This window comes from Entelurus aequoreus, linkage group LG08 (assembly GCF_033978785.1).
Source record: "Entelurus aequoreus isolate RoL-2023_Sb linkage group LG08, RoL_Eaeq_v1.1, whole genome shotgun sequence".
Lineage (NCBI taxonomy): Eukaryota > Metazoa > Chordata > Actinopteri > Syngnathiformes > Syngnathidae > Entelurus > Entelurus aequoreus.
The window spans coordinates 61,399,818-61,420,760 of NC_084738.1; the positions used below are offsets into that span (position 1 = coordinate 61,399,818).

General features: G+C 40.1%; 1 protein-coding gene across 1 annotated transcript in view; it reads left to right on the forward strand.

Annotated features, from left to right (window-relative positions):
• ttll11 (tubulin tyrosine ligase-like family, member 11) overlaps positions 1–18,570 on the forward strand; it is a 34,878-nt gene extending 16,308 nt beyond the window's left edge. The window contains exons 5-10 of the mRNA XM_062057013.1: positions 2,722–3,006; positions 3,074–3,169; positions 3,237–3,349; positions 8,649–8,876; positions 8,953–9,059; positions 14,569–18,570. Of these exons, the coding sequence (XP_061912997.1) occupies positions 2,722–3,006; positions 3,074–3,169; positions 3,237–3,349; positions 8,649–8,876; positions 8,953–9,059; positions 14,569–14,876 (1,137 nt within the window). The 3' untranslated portion in view covers positions 14,877–18,570. The remainder of the gene's footprint in view (positions 1–2,721; positions 3,007–3,073; positions 3,170–3,236; positions 3,350–8,648; positions 8,877–8,952; positions 9,060–14,568) is intronic.
• The last annotated feature ends 2,373 nt before the right edge of the window (positions 18,571–20,943 follow it).

Genomic DNA, 20,943 nt, shown 5'->3' on the forward strand with positions numbered 1-20,943 from the left:
GCATTAATATCTCTTAGCCACTAATGCGTGGCCAAGAGATATTAATGCGTGGCACGCATTGAATGTCTCTGCTGCATTGGATCAGTCTCCTTTCTTTAACAGGCAAAAGCTTTCTAACCTCACTAATGCCTTACATCGTCTATATTAGATACAGTATATAACAACGGGCAGGTGGCGGGCGGGTGTGGTTTTGATAAAATGTTGGTTCGGGTGGATGGCGGGTGGATGACGACTTTTGTGATGCGATTGTGGATGAAATAATTGCCTATCTGCGCATCTCTAGTACAGAGCAGTTGCGTCTCCCATTCATACTTGCCAACCCTCCCGATTTTCCCGGGAGACTCCCGAATTTCAGTGCCTCTCCCGAGGCAACCATTCTCCCGAATTTCTCCCGATTTCCACCCAGACAACAATATTGGGGGCGTGCCTTAAAGGCACTGCCTATGCGTGCCGGCCCAATCACATAATATTTACAGCTTTCCACACACACAAGTGAATGCAACGCATACTTGGTCAACAGCCATACAGGTCACACTGAGGGTGACTGTATAAACAACTTTAACACTGTTATAAATATGCACCACACTGTGAACCCACGCCAAACAAGAATGACAAACACATTTCGGGAGAACATCCGCACCGTAACACAATATAAACACAACAGAACAAATACCCAGAACCCCTTGCAGCACTAACTCTTCCGGGACGCTACAATATAAGTAAGTAATATACAACTATAATTATTTGGTACTTGTTTATAATGACACGTGCTGTTTTGGACATCAATATTGTTCAATGAATCAGAATCAGAAGAGTTTTTATTGCCATTGTTTGAAAACGGGTTCACAAACTAGGAATTTTACTTGGCGCAATCGTGCAACATATAACACAGAATAGAATAACATGAGCTGTAACTGAGCTATCAGATCTTGTTATTGTTCATGTGCCTGATGGCCGAGGGGAAAAAACTGTTCAGGTGGTGGGAGGTGTGGGTCTGGATGGACCAGAGTCCCCTGCCTGAAGGCGGTGATTCTCAGTTATTTTCTGTTAGGCCCCCGAGTAATAAGAAAACGCAGCGACTTTAAATAGTGTAATTTCTCTATAAACCTCCTATAAGTATACCTCTGCATAACATTGTGTCCCTATTAACATTAAAGAAAAAAGAAATATAGATCAACTTAGGACAAATAATAACTTTATTAACAGTGTTTTTAGTCTGTATCTTTATTCAAACCAACACAAGACTTGAACCATTTGATACTGACAAATACAATTTAATAAAGTCAATAAATAATAATTCATTCAAGGAGCACAAATTATAAAACACTTTAACCTCCAAAACAAAAATGAATAAAACAATTTGTGTTGCTTTTTAAATTTTTTATTAAATTGTGGAAGTCAGGATTAATGGCTACACTGAGCACATTTTGTAGTGCACAGCTTTTCGAAGCAGGGTTTATAGCATCATATTTCCCGGGATCACACACGCACCACCTGGCATACATTGAGAAGTACTGGATTAAGGACATTTATTATGTGTATCCATCATGTGTGCTTAGCCGTTGTGTAGCTGCTAGCTCCTAGTAGCCTATACACTGCAAAAAGTCAGTGTTCAAAAACAAGAAAAACAAATACAAAAATGAGGGGTATTTTATTTGAACTAAGCAAAATTATCTGCCAATAGAACAAGAAAATTTGGCTTGTCAAGACTTTCCAAAACAAGTAAAATTAGCTAACTTCAATGAACCCAAAAATACCTTAAAATTAATATATTCTCACTAATAACAAGTGAACTTTTCTTGGTAAAAAAAAAAAAAAAAGAGACCTTTTTGCTCATATGTTGAAAAATATTCTTAAATTAAGTAAATGCTAGTGCCATTATCTTGACATAAGGATATGCGCTCGGCATTACATTTACTTATACTAAAAACTAGTTTATCTCAATCTTAATGGTAATTCAACAAGGCAACCGCTTGTTACTCTCTGGGTCTACTAGCCGCTCAGGCAAATCATACGGTCTAAAAATGCATTTTTCCATCGACAACATGACATCATCGCGCCAAGTGCGTGCTCTTTCAGTCAATTAGTGCGCATATATTCAGCCCGGAACCCTGGCCAAAATTTTTTTAATTGTAATTTTGAGGAATTTATCTGAATGTGCATGAACTATTTCTGTTCAAAATTGTTAGAAATGTCACATGTTAAATGTTTAAATATTAACTGTCAGTTTGCTGTACTGTGCCAACTGTACTACTATATGAGTACATATTTTCCATTGTTTCATTGAAAATAAAACAGCAAAGTCCATTTGGCTGTCATCCGTTTTAATTATGAGACACAATTGTGTCAAAGTCATGATTTGGTTTTTTTCATGCTTGAAATAAGAAATTATTACTTTAAAAAAAGTAGTTTTATACTTGTTAAGTGTTGATGACACAGCTTTGCAACAGTTGATATTCTAGTTTCTAGCATGTTTCACTCAATATAGGTCATCAAATCTCAGCAACAAGCTGTAATATCTTACTGAGATCATTTAGGACCAAAACCCTTAAAACAAGTAAAACACTCTAACATAAAATCTGCTTAGTGAGAAGAATGATCTTATCAGACAGAAAATAAGCAAATATCACCCTTATTTGAGATATTTAATCTTACTTAGATTTCAGTTTTTGCAGTGTAGCCTACCATGTTTACCTTTTGTAAATGACTGTTCCGCGTTAGGAGCCGAGCCAAAAGAACCTGGGCCAGGTCTTCATGCACCTGACCAACTACTCCCTCAACGTCCACAGCGACAACTTCATCCACTCGGACAGTGAGAGCACGGGCAGCAAGCGCACGCTCTCCAGCGTGCTGCACCGGCTGGCCGACAAGGGTGTGGACACCAAGCGCGTGTGGTCGGACATCATCGCTCTGGTCATCAAGACCGTCATCGCCGTGGTGCCTGAACTGAAAGTGTACCATCAGGCCGACATCCCGCCTGGGAAGCCTGGACCCACGTGCTTCCAGGTCGGTGCGCTGAAGATATCCGTAAAAATCCAGCCGCACGTAGCTGGAATGTGCGTTTGTGCATCAGATCTTAGGTTTCGACATCCTCCTGATGAAGAACCTGAAGCCCGTCCTGCTGGAGGTCAACTCCAACCCCAGCATGAGAATAGAGCACGAGCAGGAGGTAAAAGGGTGAAACGTACGACACTACTTACGCCGGCGGCGCTAAGTTCCCCACGTTTGTCTTCCAGGTGGCGCCGGGAGTCTTCGAGTGTGTTCACAGCCCAGTGGACGAGGAGGTCAAAGTGGGCGTGATCAGGGATACTTTGCGCCTGGTGGACCCTTGCGGCAGGAAAGCATCTCTGTACGTACGCACATTAAATAATAGAACTCTGGATGTGATTTCTTATGAAGGGTCAAATGGGACTACATTTTAAAAGTCACATTAAGAAAATGTGTAAAACCCTGAAGGCAAATCTAAGCTGTTTTAAGATGATAAGAAACGGCTTAACTCTTAGCTGTGCTTTTACTTTTATGAATTCAATGATTCTTTCACACATATCTTATGGCTTAACTACATGGTCCCAGGCACAGCAGTCATCAATCAAGACCATTGAGTGTCTTTATAACCGCACCTTGAAAGTCCTAGACAAGAAGAGTATACGATATCATCATTGCCAAATTTTAACCAAATACAATATTTTAAGTTTTACCAATTTTATTTTGTTACACACAGTCAAACTGGTTTTTAAATGCTTGGATAACTCTGCTCCCCAATTGCTCTGCAAAGCAATTGCAAGACTGCAAAGTGGTACCAGATCTACCACCCGAGCAACGTCAAAAGGCAACTGTTGCGTTCCATTCCGTAGAACTGCTTTTGCCCAGACTGCCTTTTCAATAAAAGGACCACAACTATGGAACTCTCTACCTGACACTTTGAAAAGTAGACCTGCACTTTCAAAAAACAAACAAAATTGTGGCTAGTTGAGCAACAATCTTGTTCCCATGTTTAGTTTTTACTAATTTTTACTAATTGTTTTTTTTTATCTAGTCTGCACTTTGTCTGTGTTATTATTATTATTATTATTATTATTATTATTATTATTGGCTTTCATCTAGTTTGCACTTTGTCTGTATTATTACTATTATCATTATTTTCGACTCCTCTTTGCCTTATTCTTTTTATTTTCCTATTTTTATGGATGTTAGCTCTGTGTTGTTGTTGGTGTTGTTGTTGGTGACAAGTGTTGTAAATTAGCAATCTGAGGGTTACTGGTTCAATCCCCACCTTCTACCATCCTAGTCACATCCGTTGTGTCCTTGAGCAAGACACTTCACCCTTGCTCCTGATGGGCCTGGTTAGCGCCGTGCATGGCAGCTCCCGCCATCAGTGTGTGAATTTGTGTGTGTGATGGGTGAATGTGGAAATAATGTCAAAGCGCTTTGAGTTCCTTAAAAAAAAAAAGGTAGAAAAGCGCTATACAAGTACAACCCATTTACCATTAGCTTTGGCTACAAACACTATGATGCATACATTGGATAACTGTTTCAGATATCTATGTTTCTGTATCTGTGCGTATATATATATATATATATATATATATATATATATATATATATATATATATATATATATATATATATATATATATATATATATATAATATATATATATATATATACCGGTGTGTATATATATATATATACCTGTATATGTATGTATGTATATATGTATGTATATGTGTGTATATATATATGTATATATAAAGTAAGGCTCCACTTTTCCAAAAGTGTGCTAGATGTTAAAATAAATTGGCTTTTCTATCGACATGCTCCTGATTAGCATTAGCGGTTTTACATAATGATTTTAACGGCTTCAAATGTGTTAATGAAAACTCAAGCTGTATACCATTATAATCAAACATCTGCTGTGTAATAAGTACTTACTTGCAGTATAAACACTTTTTTTGTGGTGCAACACAAGGCTGGACCGGAAAGACTGAACTGACTTGCCAACACACCATAAATGATAAACTACTGGCTTCCAACGTCTTGGACTTGCAACTGTTATTGAGACAAAGAAATGTAATAATAATAAGACAAGATATAACAACTGGACAGCAGTTATCATAATCAGCTAATTTTTAAATGTTACATGCCCCCTGGTAGGGTCTCCCAAGACAAACTGGTCCTAGGTGAGGGATCAGACAAAGAGCAGCTCGAAGACCTCAATGACAAATAAAAACTATGGACCCAGATTTCCCTCGCCCGGACGCGGGTCACCGGGGCCCCCCTCTGGAGCCAGGCCCGGAGGTGGGGCACGATTGCGAGCGCCTGGTGGCCGGGCCTGTCCCCATGGGGCCCGGCCGGGCACAGCCCGAAGAGGCAACGTGGGTCCCCCCTCCAATGGGCTCACCACCCATACCAGGGGTCATAGAGGTCGGGTGAGATGTGAGCTGGGCGGCAGCCGAAGGCAGGGCACTTGGCGGTCCGATCCTCGGCTACAGAAGCTAGCTCTTGGGACGTGGAACGTCACCTCTCTGGGGGGGAAGGAGGTTGAGCTAGTGCGCGAGGTGGAGAAGCTCCGACTAGACATAGTCGGACTCACTTCGACGCACAGCAAGGGCTCTGGAACCAGTTCTCTCGAGAGGGGCTGGACTCTCTTCTACTCTGGCGTTGCCGGCAGTGAGAGGCGACGGGCTGGGGTGGCAATTCTTGTTGCCCCCCGACTCAGAGCCTGCATGTTGGAGTTCAACCCGGTGGACGAGAGGGTAGCTTCCCTCCGCCTTCGGGTGGGGGAACGGGTCCTGACTGTGGTTTGCGCTTACGCGCCAAACCGCAGCTCAGAGTACCCACCCTTTTTGGATTCACTCGAGGGAGTACTTGAGAGTGCTCCCCCGGGTGATTCCCTCGTTCTACTGGGGGACTTCAGCGCTCATGTTGGCAGCGACAGTGAAACCTGGAGAGGCGTGATTGGGAAGAATGGCTGCCCGGATCTGAACCCGAGCGGTGTTTTGTTATTGGACTTTTGTGCCCGTCGCAGATTGTCCATAACGAACACCATGTTCAAACATAAGGGTGTCCATATGTGCACTTGGCACCAGGACACCCTATGCCGCAGTTCCATGATCGACTTTGTAGTTGTGTCGTCGGATTTGCGGCCTCATGTTTTGGACACTCGAGTGAAGAGAGGGGCGGAGCTTTCTACCGATCACCACCTGGTGGTGAGTTGGCTGCGATGGTGGGGGAGGATGCCGGACAGACCTGGCAGGCCCAAACGCATTGTGAGGGTTTGCTGGGAACGTCTAGCAGAGTCTCCTGTCAGAGAGAGTTTCAATTCCCACCTCCGGAAGAACTTTGAACATGTCACGAGGGAGGTGCTGGACATTGAGTCCGAATGGACCATGTTCCGCACCTCTATTGTCGAGGCGGCTGATTGGAGCTGTGGCCGCAAGGTAGTTGGTGCCTGTCGTGGCGGTAATCCTAGAACCCGTTGGTGGACACCGGCGGTGAGGTATGCCGTCAAGCTGAAGAAGGAGTCCTTTCGGGTTCTTTTGGCTCATAGGACTCCTGAGGCAGCGGACAGGTACCAACAGGCCAAGCGGTGTGCGGCTTCGGCGGTCGCGGAGGCAAAAACTCGGACATGGGAGGAGTTCGGGGAAGCCATGGAAAACGACTTCCGGACGGCTTCGAAGCGATTCTGGACCACCATCCGCCGCCTCAGGAAGGGGAAGCAGTGCACTATCAACACCGTGTACGGTGAGGATGGTGTTCTGCTGACCTCGACTGCGGATGTTGTGGATCGGTGGAGGGAATACTTCGAAGACCTCCTCAATCCCACCAACACATCTTCCTATGAGGAAGCAGTGCCTGGGGAATCTGTGGTGGGCTCTCCTATTTCTGGGGCTGAGGTTGCTGAGGTAGTTAAAAAGCTCCTCGGTGGCAAGGATCTGCTGACTGAAGAATCCTCCATCAAGTCTTTTATTGGGCGCCAAACAATCATCCATGCCACACCCACTTCAAGTCCACTTCTGAGATCCGCCCGGAGTTCCTTAGGGCTCTGGAGGCTGTGGGGCTGTCTTGGTTGACAAGACTCTGCAGCATCGCGTGGACATCGGGGGCGGTACCTCTGGATTGGCAGACCGGGGTGGTGGTTCCTCTCTTTAAGAAGGGGAACCGGAGGGTGTGTTCTAACTATCGTGGGATCACACTCCTCAGCCTTCCCGGTAAGGTCTATTCAGGTGTGCTGGAGAGGAGGCTACGCCGGATAGTCGAACCTCGGATTCAGGAGGAACAGTGTGGTTTTCGTCCTGGTCGTGGAACTGTGGACCAGCTCTATACTCTCGGCAGGGTCCTTGAGGGTGCATGGGAGTTTGCCCAACCAGTCTACATGTGTTTTGTGGACTTGGAGAAGGCATTCGACCGTGTCCCTCGGGAAGTCCTGTGGGGAGTGCTCAGAGAGTATGGAGTATCGGACTGTCTGATTGTGGCGGTCCGCTCCCTGTATGATCAGTGCCAGAGTTTGGTCCGCATTGCCGGCAGTAAGTCGGACATGTTTCCAGTGAGGGTTGGACTCCGCCAAGGCTGCCCTTTGTCACCAATTCTGTTCATAACTTTTATGGACAGAATTTCTAGGCACAGTCAAGGCGTTGACGGGATCTGGTTTGGTGGCTGCAGGATTAGATCTCTGCTTTTTGCAGATGATGTGGTCCTGATGGCTTCATCTGGCCAGGATCTTCAGCTCTCGCTGGATCGGTTCGGAGCTGAGTGTGAAGCGACTGGGATGAGAATCAGCACCTCCAAGTCCGAATCCATGGTTCTCGCCCGGAAAAGGGTGGAGTGCCATCTCCGGGTTGCGGAGGAGACCCTGCCCCAAGTGGAGGAGTTCAAGTACCTCGGAGTCTTGTTCACGAGTGAGGGAAGAGTGGATCGTGAGATCGACAGGCGGATCGACAGGCGTCTTCAGTAATGCGGACGCTGTATCGATCCGTTGTGGTGAAGAAGGAGCTGAGCCGGAAGGCAAAGCTCTCAATTTACCGGTCGATCTACGTTCCCATCCTCACCTATGGTCATGAGCTTTGGGTTATGACCGAAAGGACAAGATCACGGGTACAAGCGGCCGAAATGAGTTTCCTCCGCCGGGTGGCGGGGCTCTCCCTTAGAGATAGGGTGAGAAGCTCTGCCATCCGGGGGGAGCTCAAAGTAAAGCCGCTGCTCCTCCACATCGAGAGGAGACAGATGAGGTGGTTCGGGCATCTGGTCAGGATGCCACCCGAACGCCTCCCTAGGGAGGTGTTTAGGGCACGTCCGACCGGTAGGAGGCCACGGGGAAGACCCAGGACACGTTGGGAAGACTATGTCTCCCGGCTGGCCTGGGAACGCCTCGGGATCCCCCGGGAGGAGCTGGACGAAGTGGCTGGGGAGAGGGAAGTCTGGGCTTCCCTGCTTAAGCTGCTGCCCCCGCGACCCGACCTCGGATAAGCGGAAGAAGATGGATGGATGGATGGACAATAAAAAATCTATTTTATTCTCAAAAACAATATTAACACACAAATACCAGCACCTAGGAATAGATACCGTATCAGTTCAGATGTGAAGGATGACCATGCCTGATCCCATATTGGCTACCAAATATAACGTAACTATTATTTATTCTTTCAAAGTTCGCATGTGAAGGCCGCCGGGGTCGAGGCTCTCGCTGAAGTCCAGGACAGGAAGCAGCAGGAAGGCGGCGCCATGCCCTCGCCGTGTCTCAAGCAGGTCTACCCAAAGTACAACCGGCAGTTCAATTACCTGCGACTGGTGGAGAGGATCGCCGCCCTCTTCATCCGCTTCCTGGGGGTCAAAGGCAACATGCGCTTGGGCCCCACCGCGTTCCGGATGTTCATCAGGTGCGTGCCCGGCGAGAAAGTTGGAAGCCCGAGCTGATGTTTGACCTCATCGCCGTCGTCTTGGTTGTGTGCGCAGGAACTGCAAGCTCAGCAGCAGCAACTTCAGCATGGCGTCCGTGGACATCCTCTACATCGACATTGCACGCCGCTGGTCCGGAGGTTTCCCCGACTATCGGGAAGCAGGTAAAGAACCGCGTTCGGGGGACCAAAACTCTGAGTCAGGAGGTTGCCAGTGTAAATGCCAGAAAGCTCAAAAAAATAAATTTGTGTTTTTTTTTTAAAGTTCTGTCAAGCAAGTCTGCAAGATCTTTTCCTTAAAAAACTGAATGATGAAACGATTGCTTCATTCCTTCATATCGCTTCAGAGCTCAAAGTTCCTACTTTTAATGAGCGCAAAAAGCAGACGCAAAACCTGGAAGATGTTTTGCTTCAAAGTCGACATTTTCCTTCTTTACTTTTGCAGCAAATTGAATTTAACCCTTAGAGCTGTGGTTTTCAATTTTGTTTTCTGTCAAGCCCCCCAAAGATTTTTTTTTTATTAGAGATGTCCGATAATGGCTTTTTTGCCGATATCCGATATTCCAATATTGTCCAACTCTTAATTACCGATACCAATATCAACCGATATATACAGTCGTGGAATTAACACATTACTATGCCTAATTTTGTTGTGATGCCCCGCTGGATGCATTAAACAATGTAACAAGGTTTTCCAAAATAAATCAACTCAAGTTATGGGAAAAAATGCCAACATGGCACTATTTATTATTGAAGTCACAAAGTGAATTTTTTTTTTAAACATGCCTCAAAACAGCAGCTTGGAATTTGGAACATGCTCTTCCTGAGAGAGCATGAGGAGGTTGAGGTGGGCGGGGTTGGGGGGGGAGGGTAGCGGGGGGTGTATATTGTAGCGTCTCGGAAGAGTTAGTGCTGCAAGGGGTTCTGGGTATTTGTTCTGTTGTGTTTATGTTGTGTTACAGTGCGGTGTTTGGTGTGGGTTCACAGTGTGGCGCATATTTGTAACAGTGTTAAAGTTGTTTATACGGTCACCCTCAGTGTGACCTATATGGCTGTTGACCAAGTATGCATGGATTCACTTGTGTGTGTGAAAAGCCGTATATATTATGTGATTGGGCCGGCACGCAAAGGCAGTGCCTTTAAGGTTTATTGCCGCTCTGTACTTCTCCCTACGTCCGTGTACACAGCGGAGTTTTAAAAAGTCATACATATTACTTTTCGAAACCGATACCGATAATTTTGAAACCGATACCGATAATTGACGATATTTCATTTTAAAGCATTTATCAGCCGATAATATCGGCAGTCCGATATTATCTGACATCTCTATTTTTTATTAACGTTAAAAATAATTACGCCATTGCCTCTCACCCCCCTTTACCCACCCAATGGCTGTTTGGAACTTTCTCAGTTAAATTTTTCTAGGGGACATACTTTTTTTCACGCCCCCCCCTTCCGTCCATCCATTTTGTACCGCTTGTTGTTTATTTATCTATCTGTATGTGTCAGGATATTCACTATTACACTACTGCCTCTCTTGCCCCGACAAGGGGGGCCTAGCCCACTATTTGATAAGCACTGCCTTTCAGGTAAATTTTTTACAAAGAGGGTTTTTTTGTGTTCAATTTTCATCTTTTTTTTCCATTTTCTTTCATACATGAACAATACATTGGGAAATAATTTTACGTAAAAATCCAAGGGTGCCATGTTACAGAACCTGGAATGGCGTGACGTCACGCCCGGTTGCTGGCTCATCGCACTTTGGCACTTGGCGATCACTCCAGCAGCACTGAGAGCGGATTCAGCCAAACTACCTTTAGGTAATGTTTTCAAAGCCAACAAAGCAATTGGACTAAACAAAACGCACCAATGTAAGTAAAGTAAGGCTCCACTCTTCCAAAAATGTGCTAGCTTGATGCTAATATACGTTGACTTTTCTATTGACATGCTACTGAATAGTATTAGTGATTTAACATGGCAATTTCAATACCTCCAAATGTGTTAATGAAAACCACAACTAAGATGCATGTGTGGAAGTCGCTTCCTAGCAGTTCCACTGTAGACACGGCACAGGAGCCAAGCGTGCAGTTTTAACAAAGTTTTAATGGTCATATATTTTTGTCCAAGTCTTTCTCAAGTAGAACGTGACTTTTCAGTCACGTCCGTATCCTCTCTCCCCTCCTGCTCCCGGCCGCTTACTGTTGAAGACAACAGATGATTAGATTAACACGTACCACCTGTGAAATCTAATCACCTGCCAGCTGTGTCTCGCCGTCAGCACTGCCACGCCCCCGTCTGATGGTGCTCTGTCCTCAGCACCATGGACAGAGGCGGTGACCTTTGCTCCTGCAGGCAGCGCTGGCCACACCTCCCCCCACAGCATGCTACATTCAAACCGCTGGTGCGTAATAAGTACAATACTTACAGTTTTAACACTTTTTAGGGCGCAAAAAAACCAAAACAACACACAATAAACCATACACTACTGCCATCTAACATCTTGGACTGTAATAGCAACTTAATGCAATGAGACTCAGAAATTTGATATAACAAGTTATGACAACTGGACAACAGTTATCATAATCAGCTCATTTTTAAATGTTGCAATAAAAAAATAAAAACTATTAATATTAACATGCACAAAACTAAGAATCGCTACCGTATGTGTTCAAATGTGAACAGAATCCATCCCTAGTTGAGTGTACAAAACATTTTTAGATTAATATTTTCCCATATCTTTCTCCAGCTTAAGCTCGAAATTATCAAAATGCCAAATAACATTGTGTAATGACAGTACAGTTGGAAATAGTCGTCATGATGGTGGGGACTTTTCATTAGATTTGGAATCGGACACAGCAAAGGATAAAACAAACAGAATTAATTATTGATAATCGTATGTGTACTCATGCCCGTTCTCTACTCCAGTACCCCAGCAATTTAACATTTACTCTATTAAGTTAAATTTAAAGTACCCATGATTGTCACACACACACTAGGTGTGGCGAAATTATTCTGTGCATTTGACCCATCACCCTTGATCACCCCCTGGGAGGTGAGGGGAGCAGTGAGCAGCAGTGGTGGCCGCGCCCGGGAAACATTTTTGCTGATTTAACCCCCAATTCCAACCCTTGATGCTGAGTGGACTCAGGGAGGTAATGGGTCCCATTTTTATAGTCTTTGGTATGACTCGGCCGGGATTTGAACTCACGACCTACCGATCTCAGGGCGGACACTCTAACGACTAGGCCACTGAGCTCTATGGATCTTAACTCGTTTTATGCAAATGTTTTGAAATAAATACGAGGACATCGTTCAAAAGGTTAAAATGAAATAAAAACATGACATATTAGCTATTTTTATTTAGTACAGAAATTGATTTGGGGTTTGAGCAAAAAAAAAATAGAACAATAGGAATCCAAAATGTTTGTATACTCAACTGTTTTTCCTCCAGGCAGCACTTAACTGCTGTTAAGTTATGTACGCCTCAGAGGGTTAAACAAAAGTTGAATTGGGTGGGAGGATCTCTTTCTGACTGTTCTGAACTCCCGTTTCCACAGGCATACACTGCAAAAACTGAAATCCAAGTAAGATTAAATATCTGAAATAAGGGTGATATTTGCTTATTTTCTGTCTGATAAGATAATTCTTCTCACTAAGCAGATTTTATGTCAGTGTTTTAAGATTAAAGATTAAAGTACCAATGATTGTCACACACACACTAGATGTGGTGAAATGTGTCCTCTGCATTTGTCCCATCCCCTTGGGGAGCAGTGGGCAGCAGCGGCGCCGCGCCCGGGAATCATTTTGGTGATTTAACCCCCAACTCCAACCCTTTGTTGCTGAGTGCCAAGCAGGGAGGTTATGGGTCCCATTTTTATAGTCTTTGGTTACTTGTTTTAAGGGGTTTGGTCCTAAATTATCTCAGTAAGATATTACAGCTTGTTGCTGAGATTGTATGACCTATATTGAGTAAAACATCCTTGAAACTAGAATATCAACTGTTGCAAAGCTGTGTCATCAACACTCACAAGTATAAAACTACTTTTTTAAAGTAATCATTTCTTACTTCAAGCATGGAAAAAAAAATCATGATGTCGAGCGCATATCATTATGTCAAGATAATGGCACTAGCATTTACTTAATTTAAGAATATTTTTCAACATATTGAGCAAAAAGGTCTCTTTTTTTTTTCCTACCAAGAAAAGTGCACTTGTTTTTAGTGAGAATATACTTATTTTAAGGTATATTTGGGTTAGCTAATTTTACTTGTTTTGGAAAGTCTTGACCAGCCACATTTTCTTGTTCTATTGGGAGATAATTTTGCTTAGGTCAAATAAAACACCCCTAATTTTTGTATTTTTTTTCCTTGTTTTTGAACACTTACTTTTTGCTGTGTAGCACTGTCTCATAGTTGGCATTAGCTTGTCTTCTTTCGGGAGCAGACTAGACTGACACCACAGCGCCTCTGCTGGTTGAAACAAAGTAGGGCACCCCACTGTCTCATTGACTTGAATACGTAACAAGAGCGGAATCACACGCCTCCACTTTTCCTCTGAGTTTGTTGTGTCATAATTCAGACGCTTGTTGTACGGCTGAAACAACAAGAATCCCACGTTGGCGACTCAGTCTGTTTTTTTTTGTTTTTTTTTAAATTGATTATGACTGCAAAATAATCCATAAAGAAGCCAAAGAAAGTTGCTAGTGCCAGCACTTTGATAAAGAAGGTGTTTCGTCGACCAGCTCTTCCTCCCAGGGAATTTTAGTTACTGGTCAATCCCAAATTCTTTCGATGACATATATGCTGAGTAAGAAGGACCATCAAGACAGAATAGGAATATTATCAAGTTTTACTGAAATTTCAGGAGATCAGCTTAACCAATATATTCATATCGGCTACTCTAGTTGATCTGACATTCAAACGGAAGAGCCAACTTCTTGCACACAAAGAAAGCCCCCACTCCTCCCTCTCGCAACACTGATAAGGAAAGAAGTGGGGGATGTAATAATAATAATAATAATAATGGATTATATTTATATAGCGCTTTTCCAGACACTCAAAGCGCTTCGCAGAGAAGTGAGAACCCATCATTCATTTTTACAACTCATTCATTCATCATTCATTCTCCGGTGTGAGCGGCACCGGGGGCAAGGGTGAAGTGTCCTGCCCAAGGACACAACGGCAGCGATTTTGGATGGTACGAGGCGTACAGGTTGCAGGTATTCACATTACAATGGTTAAGACACTAAACAGACCTCTGAAGACAAAGAGAAACTGGTAGAATATACAAAGGAAAAGTACTAGCTGCTCTAAACATGGCTATGAATAAAGAAATAACTCTTAAACATATATGCATTCTCCACAAAGGTGAGAGACACATTTGAACCCAAGAAAGAAATGGTAGCGAAGTATGAAGGTAGCGTCTGCGTGACTCTCCTATTAGCTCACCATCTTTGCCCATACGAGTGTTTAATAAATATAAAAGTGATAAATGTTAAATGTATTCATTTACTTGATCATTTGTTTTTCACATTTTATTCTCTATAAAATGTTTTGTGTTCATCTGATTTACACGATTTCTTACAGGAAAAATAGAATCACTTTATGTGACAATTATTATTTTTAGTGTGAAGAATTGTTGGGCGACGCCACTAAAGCACCCCCCATGTGTTGCAGGTATGGGCCTGCAGGCTTTCGTGGAGGCCTTCTTCTACCTGGCGGCGCGTAGGTTCAAATCCCGGTTGCCGAAGGATCAGACGCTGTCGCTGCTGGAGCTCTGCGAGGCTCGGCTGGAGTCCCAGGCGGGCGTGGAGGAGCGGCGCTCGCTCAGCTGCAGCAGGTCCACGTCGCAGGGCGTGAAGAACCCCAGCCCCGCCAACCCCAGGCTGGCCTCGCCGGTGGCCACGCGCAGGGCCTCCAGCCAGGACTACCGGCTGCATCCGAGACGGAAGCCTCGCGCGCTCATGTCCAATGTGGAGAACTGAGGCGGCGATGGCGAGCATTTACATTCGGTTTGAAGGCGGGAGAAGGTTGGTGCTGGCATTTTGAACAATAATGAAGAATGTGCTTGCAGATCCAACAAGGCAGCTTTGCTTACCTTTGCCTGGCAACTCATAGTGTGGCTGCTTTTACTACTGCTGACCAGGAGATACACGGTACTATATTATTATTATTATTATTATTATTATTATTAATATTTAATTGTTGATCCTGAGGAGACACTTTGCACAGAAATGCATGCAAATTTTCTTTTTTTTAACTCCATTGATGAGTTCCATGAACATGACAGACGTGTCGCAGGTCAACATGACAGACGTGTCGCAGGTCGAACACGCACACAAAATAATACGAATATTTGACTTTGCACGTCGTCTGTCACTGAACACAACTATTGATGTCTACGTGATGTAAGAGATGATCATTAAAGCGTGCGGGCAGCCATCTTCCATAGAGTAGATGAAGTTGCTGACAAGCTATGTTTGCTAAATAAATGATGAATTAGCAGAACTGTGGAAAGGATTGGCTCTCATTTTCTACAACGCGCTCAGTCTGGCTTCTAGCATCACCTCACCTGTAAACATAAACAACTAACATCACCTGTAAACATAAACTAGCATCACCTATAAAAAAATAAAAACATCACTTAAAGTGTAAATATAAATTATCATCGCCTACATATAAATATAAACAACATTACGTATATAAAATACATAAAAACATTATGTCATCGCCTGCATGTAAATGAAAACTACTAGATCATCTAAAAATACCATAAAAATCACCTGACATCTAAACAAAAACTAACATCACCACGTAAATCAAATAAAACATCACCTACATACAACTCCTATCATACTGTAACTATATACAATAAATAAAAACATGTTCTACATATAAATAAAAACTAACATCACCTACAAATTTTTTTTAAAAAGTCCTAAATGTAAATAAAAACATCACCTCCATTTAAATATAAACAACTAACGTCACTTACATAAAATAAAAACTAACATCATCTACATAAAATAAATAAAAACATCACCTACATATAAATAAAAAGTGACATCACCTACATAAAATAAACACCTACATGTAAATAAAAACTATAAACATAACTGTACAGAATAGATAACCATCAACATGTAAATAAAAACTAACATAATTATATAAAACTATAAAATACTTAAAAACATTACCTACATGTAAATAAAAACTAACAACTATATAAAATGAATAAAAACATCACCTACATGTAAATAAAAACGACTAACATACCTGTAAATAAAAACTGCTAACATCACCTACATATAAATAAAAACATATACATGTAAATAAAAACATCTACATGTAAATAAAAACATCACCTACATGTAAATAAAAACTACTACATCTAAAAATACCATAAAAATCACCGAACATCTAAATAAAAACTAACATCACCTAGATAAATTAAAAAAACAAACTTCATGAAAATAAAAACTATCATCACATACATAAAACAGATACACGACTAACCTAACTATATAAAATAAATAAAAACATGTCCTACATATAAATAAAAACGAATATCACTTATGTTTTTTTTTTAAGAAGTCCTAAATGTAAATAAAAACATCAGCAACATTAAAATAAAAACAACTAACGTCACTTACATAAAATAAATATAAACTAACATCACCTACATAAAATAAAAACATCACCTACATGTAAATAAAAACTGACACCACCTACAGAAAATAAACACCTACATGTAAATAAAAACTACAAACATAACTGTACAAAATAGATAACCATCAACATGTAAATAAAAACTACTAACATAATTATATAAAACTATAAAATACTTAAAAACATTACCTACATGTAAATAAAAACTAACATAACTATATAAAATACATAAAAACATCACCTACATGTAAATAAGAACTACTAACATAACTACATATAACTATATAAAATGAATAAAAACATCACCTACATGTAAATAAAAACGACTAACCTACCTGTAAATAAAAACTGCTAACATCACCTACATGTAAATAAAAACATCTACATGTAAATAAAAACATCATCTACATGTAAATAAAAACATCACCTACATGTAAATAAAAACTACTACATCATCTAAAAATACCATAAAAATCACCTAACATCTAAATAAAAACTAACATCACCTAGATAAATTAAAACACACAAACTTCATGAAAATAAAAACTATCATCACCTGCATAAAACAGATAAACTACTAACCTAACTATATGAAATGAATAAAAACATGTCCTACATATAAATAACAACAAACATCCCTTTTATTAAAAAAAAAAGTCCTAAATGTAAATAAAAACATCAACAACATTTAAATAAAAACAACTAACGTCACTTACATAAAATAAATAAAAACTAACATCACCTACATAAAATAAAAACATCACCTACAGGTAAATAAAAACTGACACCACCTACATAAAATAAAAACATCACCTACATGTAAATAAAAAGTGACAACGCCTACATAAAATAAACACCGACATATAAATAAAAACTACAAACATAACGGTACAAAATAGATAATCAGCATGTAAATAAAAACTACTAACATAATGATATAAAACTATAAAATACTTCAAAACATTACCTAAACGTAAAGAAAAACTAACATAACTACATACAACTATATAAAATAAATAAAAACATAATCTACATGTAAATAAAAAATTACAACACCTAAATAAAATAAACACCGGCATGTAAATAAAAACTACTAACATAATTATATAAAACTATAAAATTAAAACTATAAAATTCTTCAAAACATTACCTAAATGTAAAGAAAAACTAACATAACTACATATAACTATATAAAATAAATAAAAACATAATCTACATGTAAGTAAAAACTAACATCACCTACATGTAAATAAAAACTAAAAACACGACTAAATAAAAACATCACCAACATGTAAATACAAACTACTAACATAACTATATTAAACTATAAAAAAGAAAAATGTGAATAAAAACTATTACATAACCAAATAAAACTACGAACATAACTATATGAAGTAAATAAAAACTACTAACTACTAAGCTGAATAAAAACACCTACATGTAAATAAAAAACTACTAACATGACTTTATAAAGTAAATAAAAACTAACATAACTATATTAAGTGAAATAAACACATGTAAAAAAAAAAGACTAATATAACTACATAAAATAAATAAAAACATCACCTACTTGTAAAAAATAAATAAATAAATACTGACAACTATATAAAATAAATAAAACCATCACATACATGTAAATAAAAACTACAAACATAACTATACAACATAAATAAAAACATCCTTGTTAGTGTGCAGGCTGCAGTCAGGCAGTATGTAGGTCACTTTGACTTTTCAAAGCTTGCATCCACCATTTCCTGCTTTGTTGCTCATCATAGTCCTTGACAACAACAAAGTGGACGCAGAGTGTTTAAAATAGCTAAATAAAACTTTAATAGGTCTTGCTGCAAATGTACATAAATTGCACGGCCACATGTTGATAACACAAGCTCTTCTGTACATTATTGTTTTGTCACGGTCGTTTCAAAGAATCCAACAAATACATTATAGACTTTCAACTTACTTACAAAAAGTATTTTCTACAAGTTTCATAGAAAACATACATCATTCTTTTTTCTTTGCTGTATTTATAGCGGACTCATCTTCCCCGCGTAAACTGTAAACTCGGCAAGACTCTGCAGCGTTAGCGTAGCGAGCTAGACAACGTTTTAAAGAGGTTTTTGATATACGAGCGCGGCAGCTAAAACATCCACGCTACTCTGGACAGCATAAACACCTTTTAGGCCACTCAGCCTAACAACTACTTTTACGATCACAGGGGGAGCAGTAATAATAGTCCAAAAAATACATTTACCTGGAAAGTAGCAAACGCTTTAAATGGCTAATGCATTTTATCAATGCCTTGGCTGCAGTTTGATCTTCCTTAGCTAAACTCTTAGCATTTAGGTCCACTTTAACGCTGTTAACTAACTGTTAGCATTTAGGTCAACTGGAACTTTGTTAGCTAAACTGTTAGCATTTAGGTCCACTTTAACTCCGTTAACAAAACTTTTAGCATTTAGGTCATTTTTGACTCTGTAAACTAAACTGTTAGCATTTAAGTCAACTGGAACTTTGTTTCCCAAACTGTTAGCATTTAGGTTAGTTTGAACTTTCTTAGCTAAACTGTTAGTATTTAGGTCCACTTTAACTCCGTTAACAAAACTTTTAGCATTTAGGTCATTTTTGACTCTGCAAACTAAACTGTTAGCATTTAAGTCAACTGGAGCTTTGTTTGCTAAACTGTTAGCATTTAAGTCAGTTTGATCTTCGTTAGCTAAACTGTTAGCATTTAGGTTAATTTGAACTTTCTTAGCTAAACTGTTAATATTTGGGTCCACTTTAACTGTTGGCTGAACTGTTAGCATTTAGGTCAATTGGAACTTTCCTAGCTAAACTGTTAACATTTAGGTCCACTTTAACGCTGTTGACAAAACTGTTAGCATTTAGGTAATTTTTAACCCTGTTAACTAAACTGTTAGCATTTAGGTCAACTAGGACTTTGTTAGCTAAACTATTAGAATTTAGGTCAATTTGAACTTTGTTAGCTAAACTGTTGGCATTTGGATAAATTCTAACTCTGTTAAACTGTTAGCATTTAGGTCAATTGGAACTTTCCTACCTAAACTGTTAACATTTAGGTCCACTTTAACGCTGTTGACAAAACTGTTAGCATTTAGGTCATTTTTAACCCTGTTAACTAAACTGTTAGCATTTAGGTCAACTAGGACTTTGTTAGCTAAACTGTTAGCATTTAGGTCAATTTGAACTTTGTTAGCTAAACTGTTAGCATTAGCATTTAGGTCAATTGGTACTTTGTTAGTGAAATTGTTAGCATTTAGGTCAACTGGAACTTTGTTAGCTAAACTGTTAACATTCAGGTCCACTTTAACGCTATCAACAAAACTGTTAAAGTTAAAATTGACCTAAATGCTAACAGTTTTGTTAACAGAGTTAAAGTGGACCTGAATGTTAACAATTTAGCTAACAAAGTTAAAATTGACCTAAATGCTGTTAGCTAAACTGTTAGCATTTAGGTCAGTTTTACCTTTGTTAGCATTTGGATACATTTTAACTTTGTTAGCTAAACTGTTAGCATTTGGATCAATTTGAACTTTGTCAGCTAAACTGTTAGCATTTGGATCAATTTGATCTGTGTTAAACTGTTAGCAATTAGGTAAATTTTAACTTTGTTTTAAACTGTCAGCATTTGGATCAATCTGAACTTTGTTAGCTTAACTGTTAGAATTTAGGTCAGTTTTAACCATGTTAGCTAAACTGTTTGCATTTGGATCAATTTTAACTCTGTTAGCTAAACGGTTAGCATTTAGGTCAGTTTTAAGTTTGTTAGCGAAACTGTTAGCATTTGGATCAATTTAAACTTTGTTAGCTAAACTGTTACCATTTGGATCAATTTTAACTCTGTTAAACTGTTAGCAATTAGGTAAATTTAAACTTTGTTAGTTTCAAACTGTTAGCATTTGGATCAATTTGAACTTTGTTAGCTTAACTGTTAGAATTTAGGTCAGTTTTAACTTTGTTAGCTAAACTGTTAGCATTTGCATCAATTTAAACGCTTGTTAGGTAAAGTTGAACTTTGTTAGCTCAAACTGTTAGCATTTAACGCTTCAAAGCTGTGGTGAAATGTTTCTGATTGTGTGTGTTGACGTTTACAAACAATACCACTGTCCCTTTTTTCCCTTCCTGCGTTGAAAAAGAAAAGAAAGCTCGTCAAACAGCAGCCAGTGAACATAAAAGTGCATAGACATGGACCGATGTGCTTTGCCAATCTCATCTAAACTCTGCTTCAACCTCCAGCCACCCAACATTCCATCCCGCTTGCGTAATCCATGTTTCTTGGGGGCGCGACTGTAGCGTCCAAACACCCCCGAGCGAGAAAGGCTGGCAGTTTGCATTGACATAACACCCTCACCACACAGCACAGTT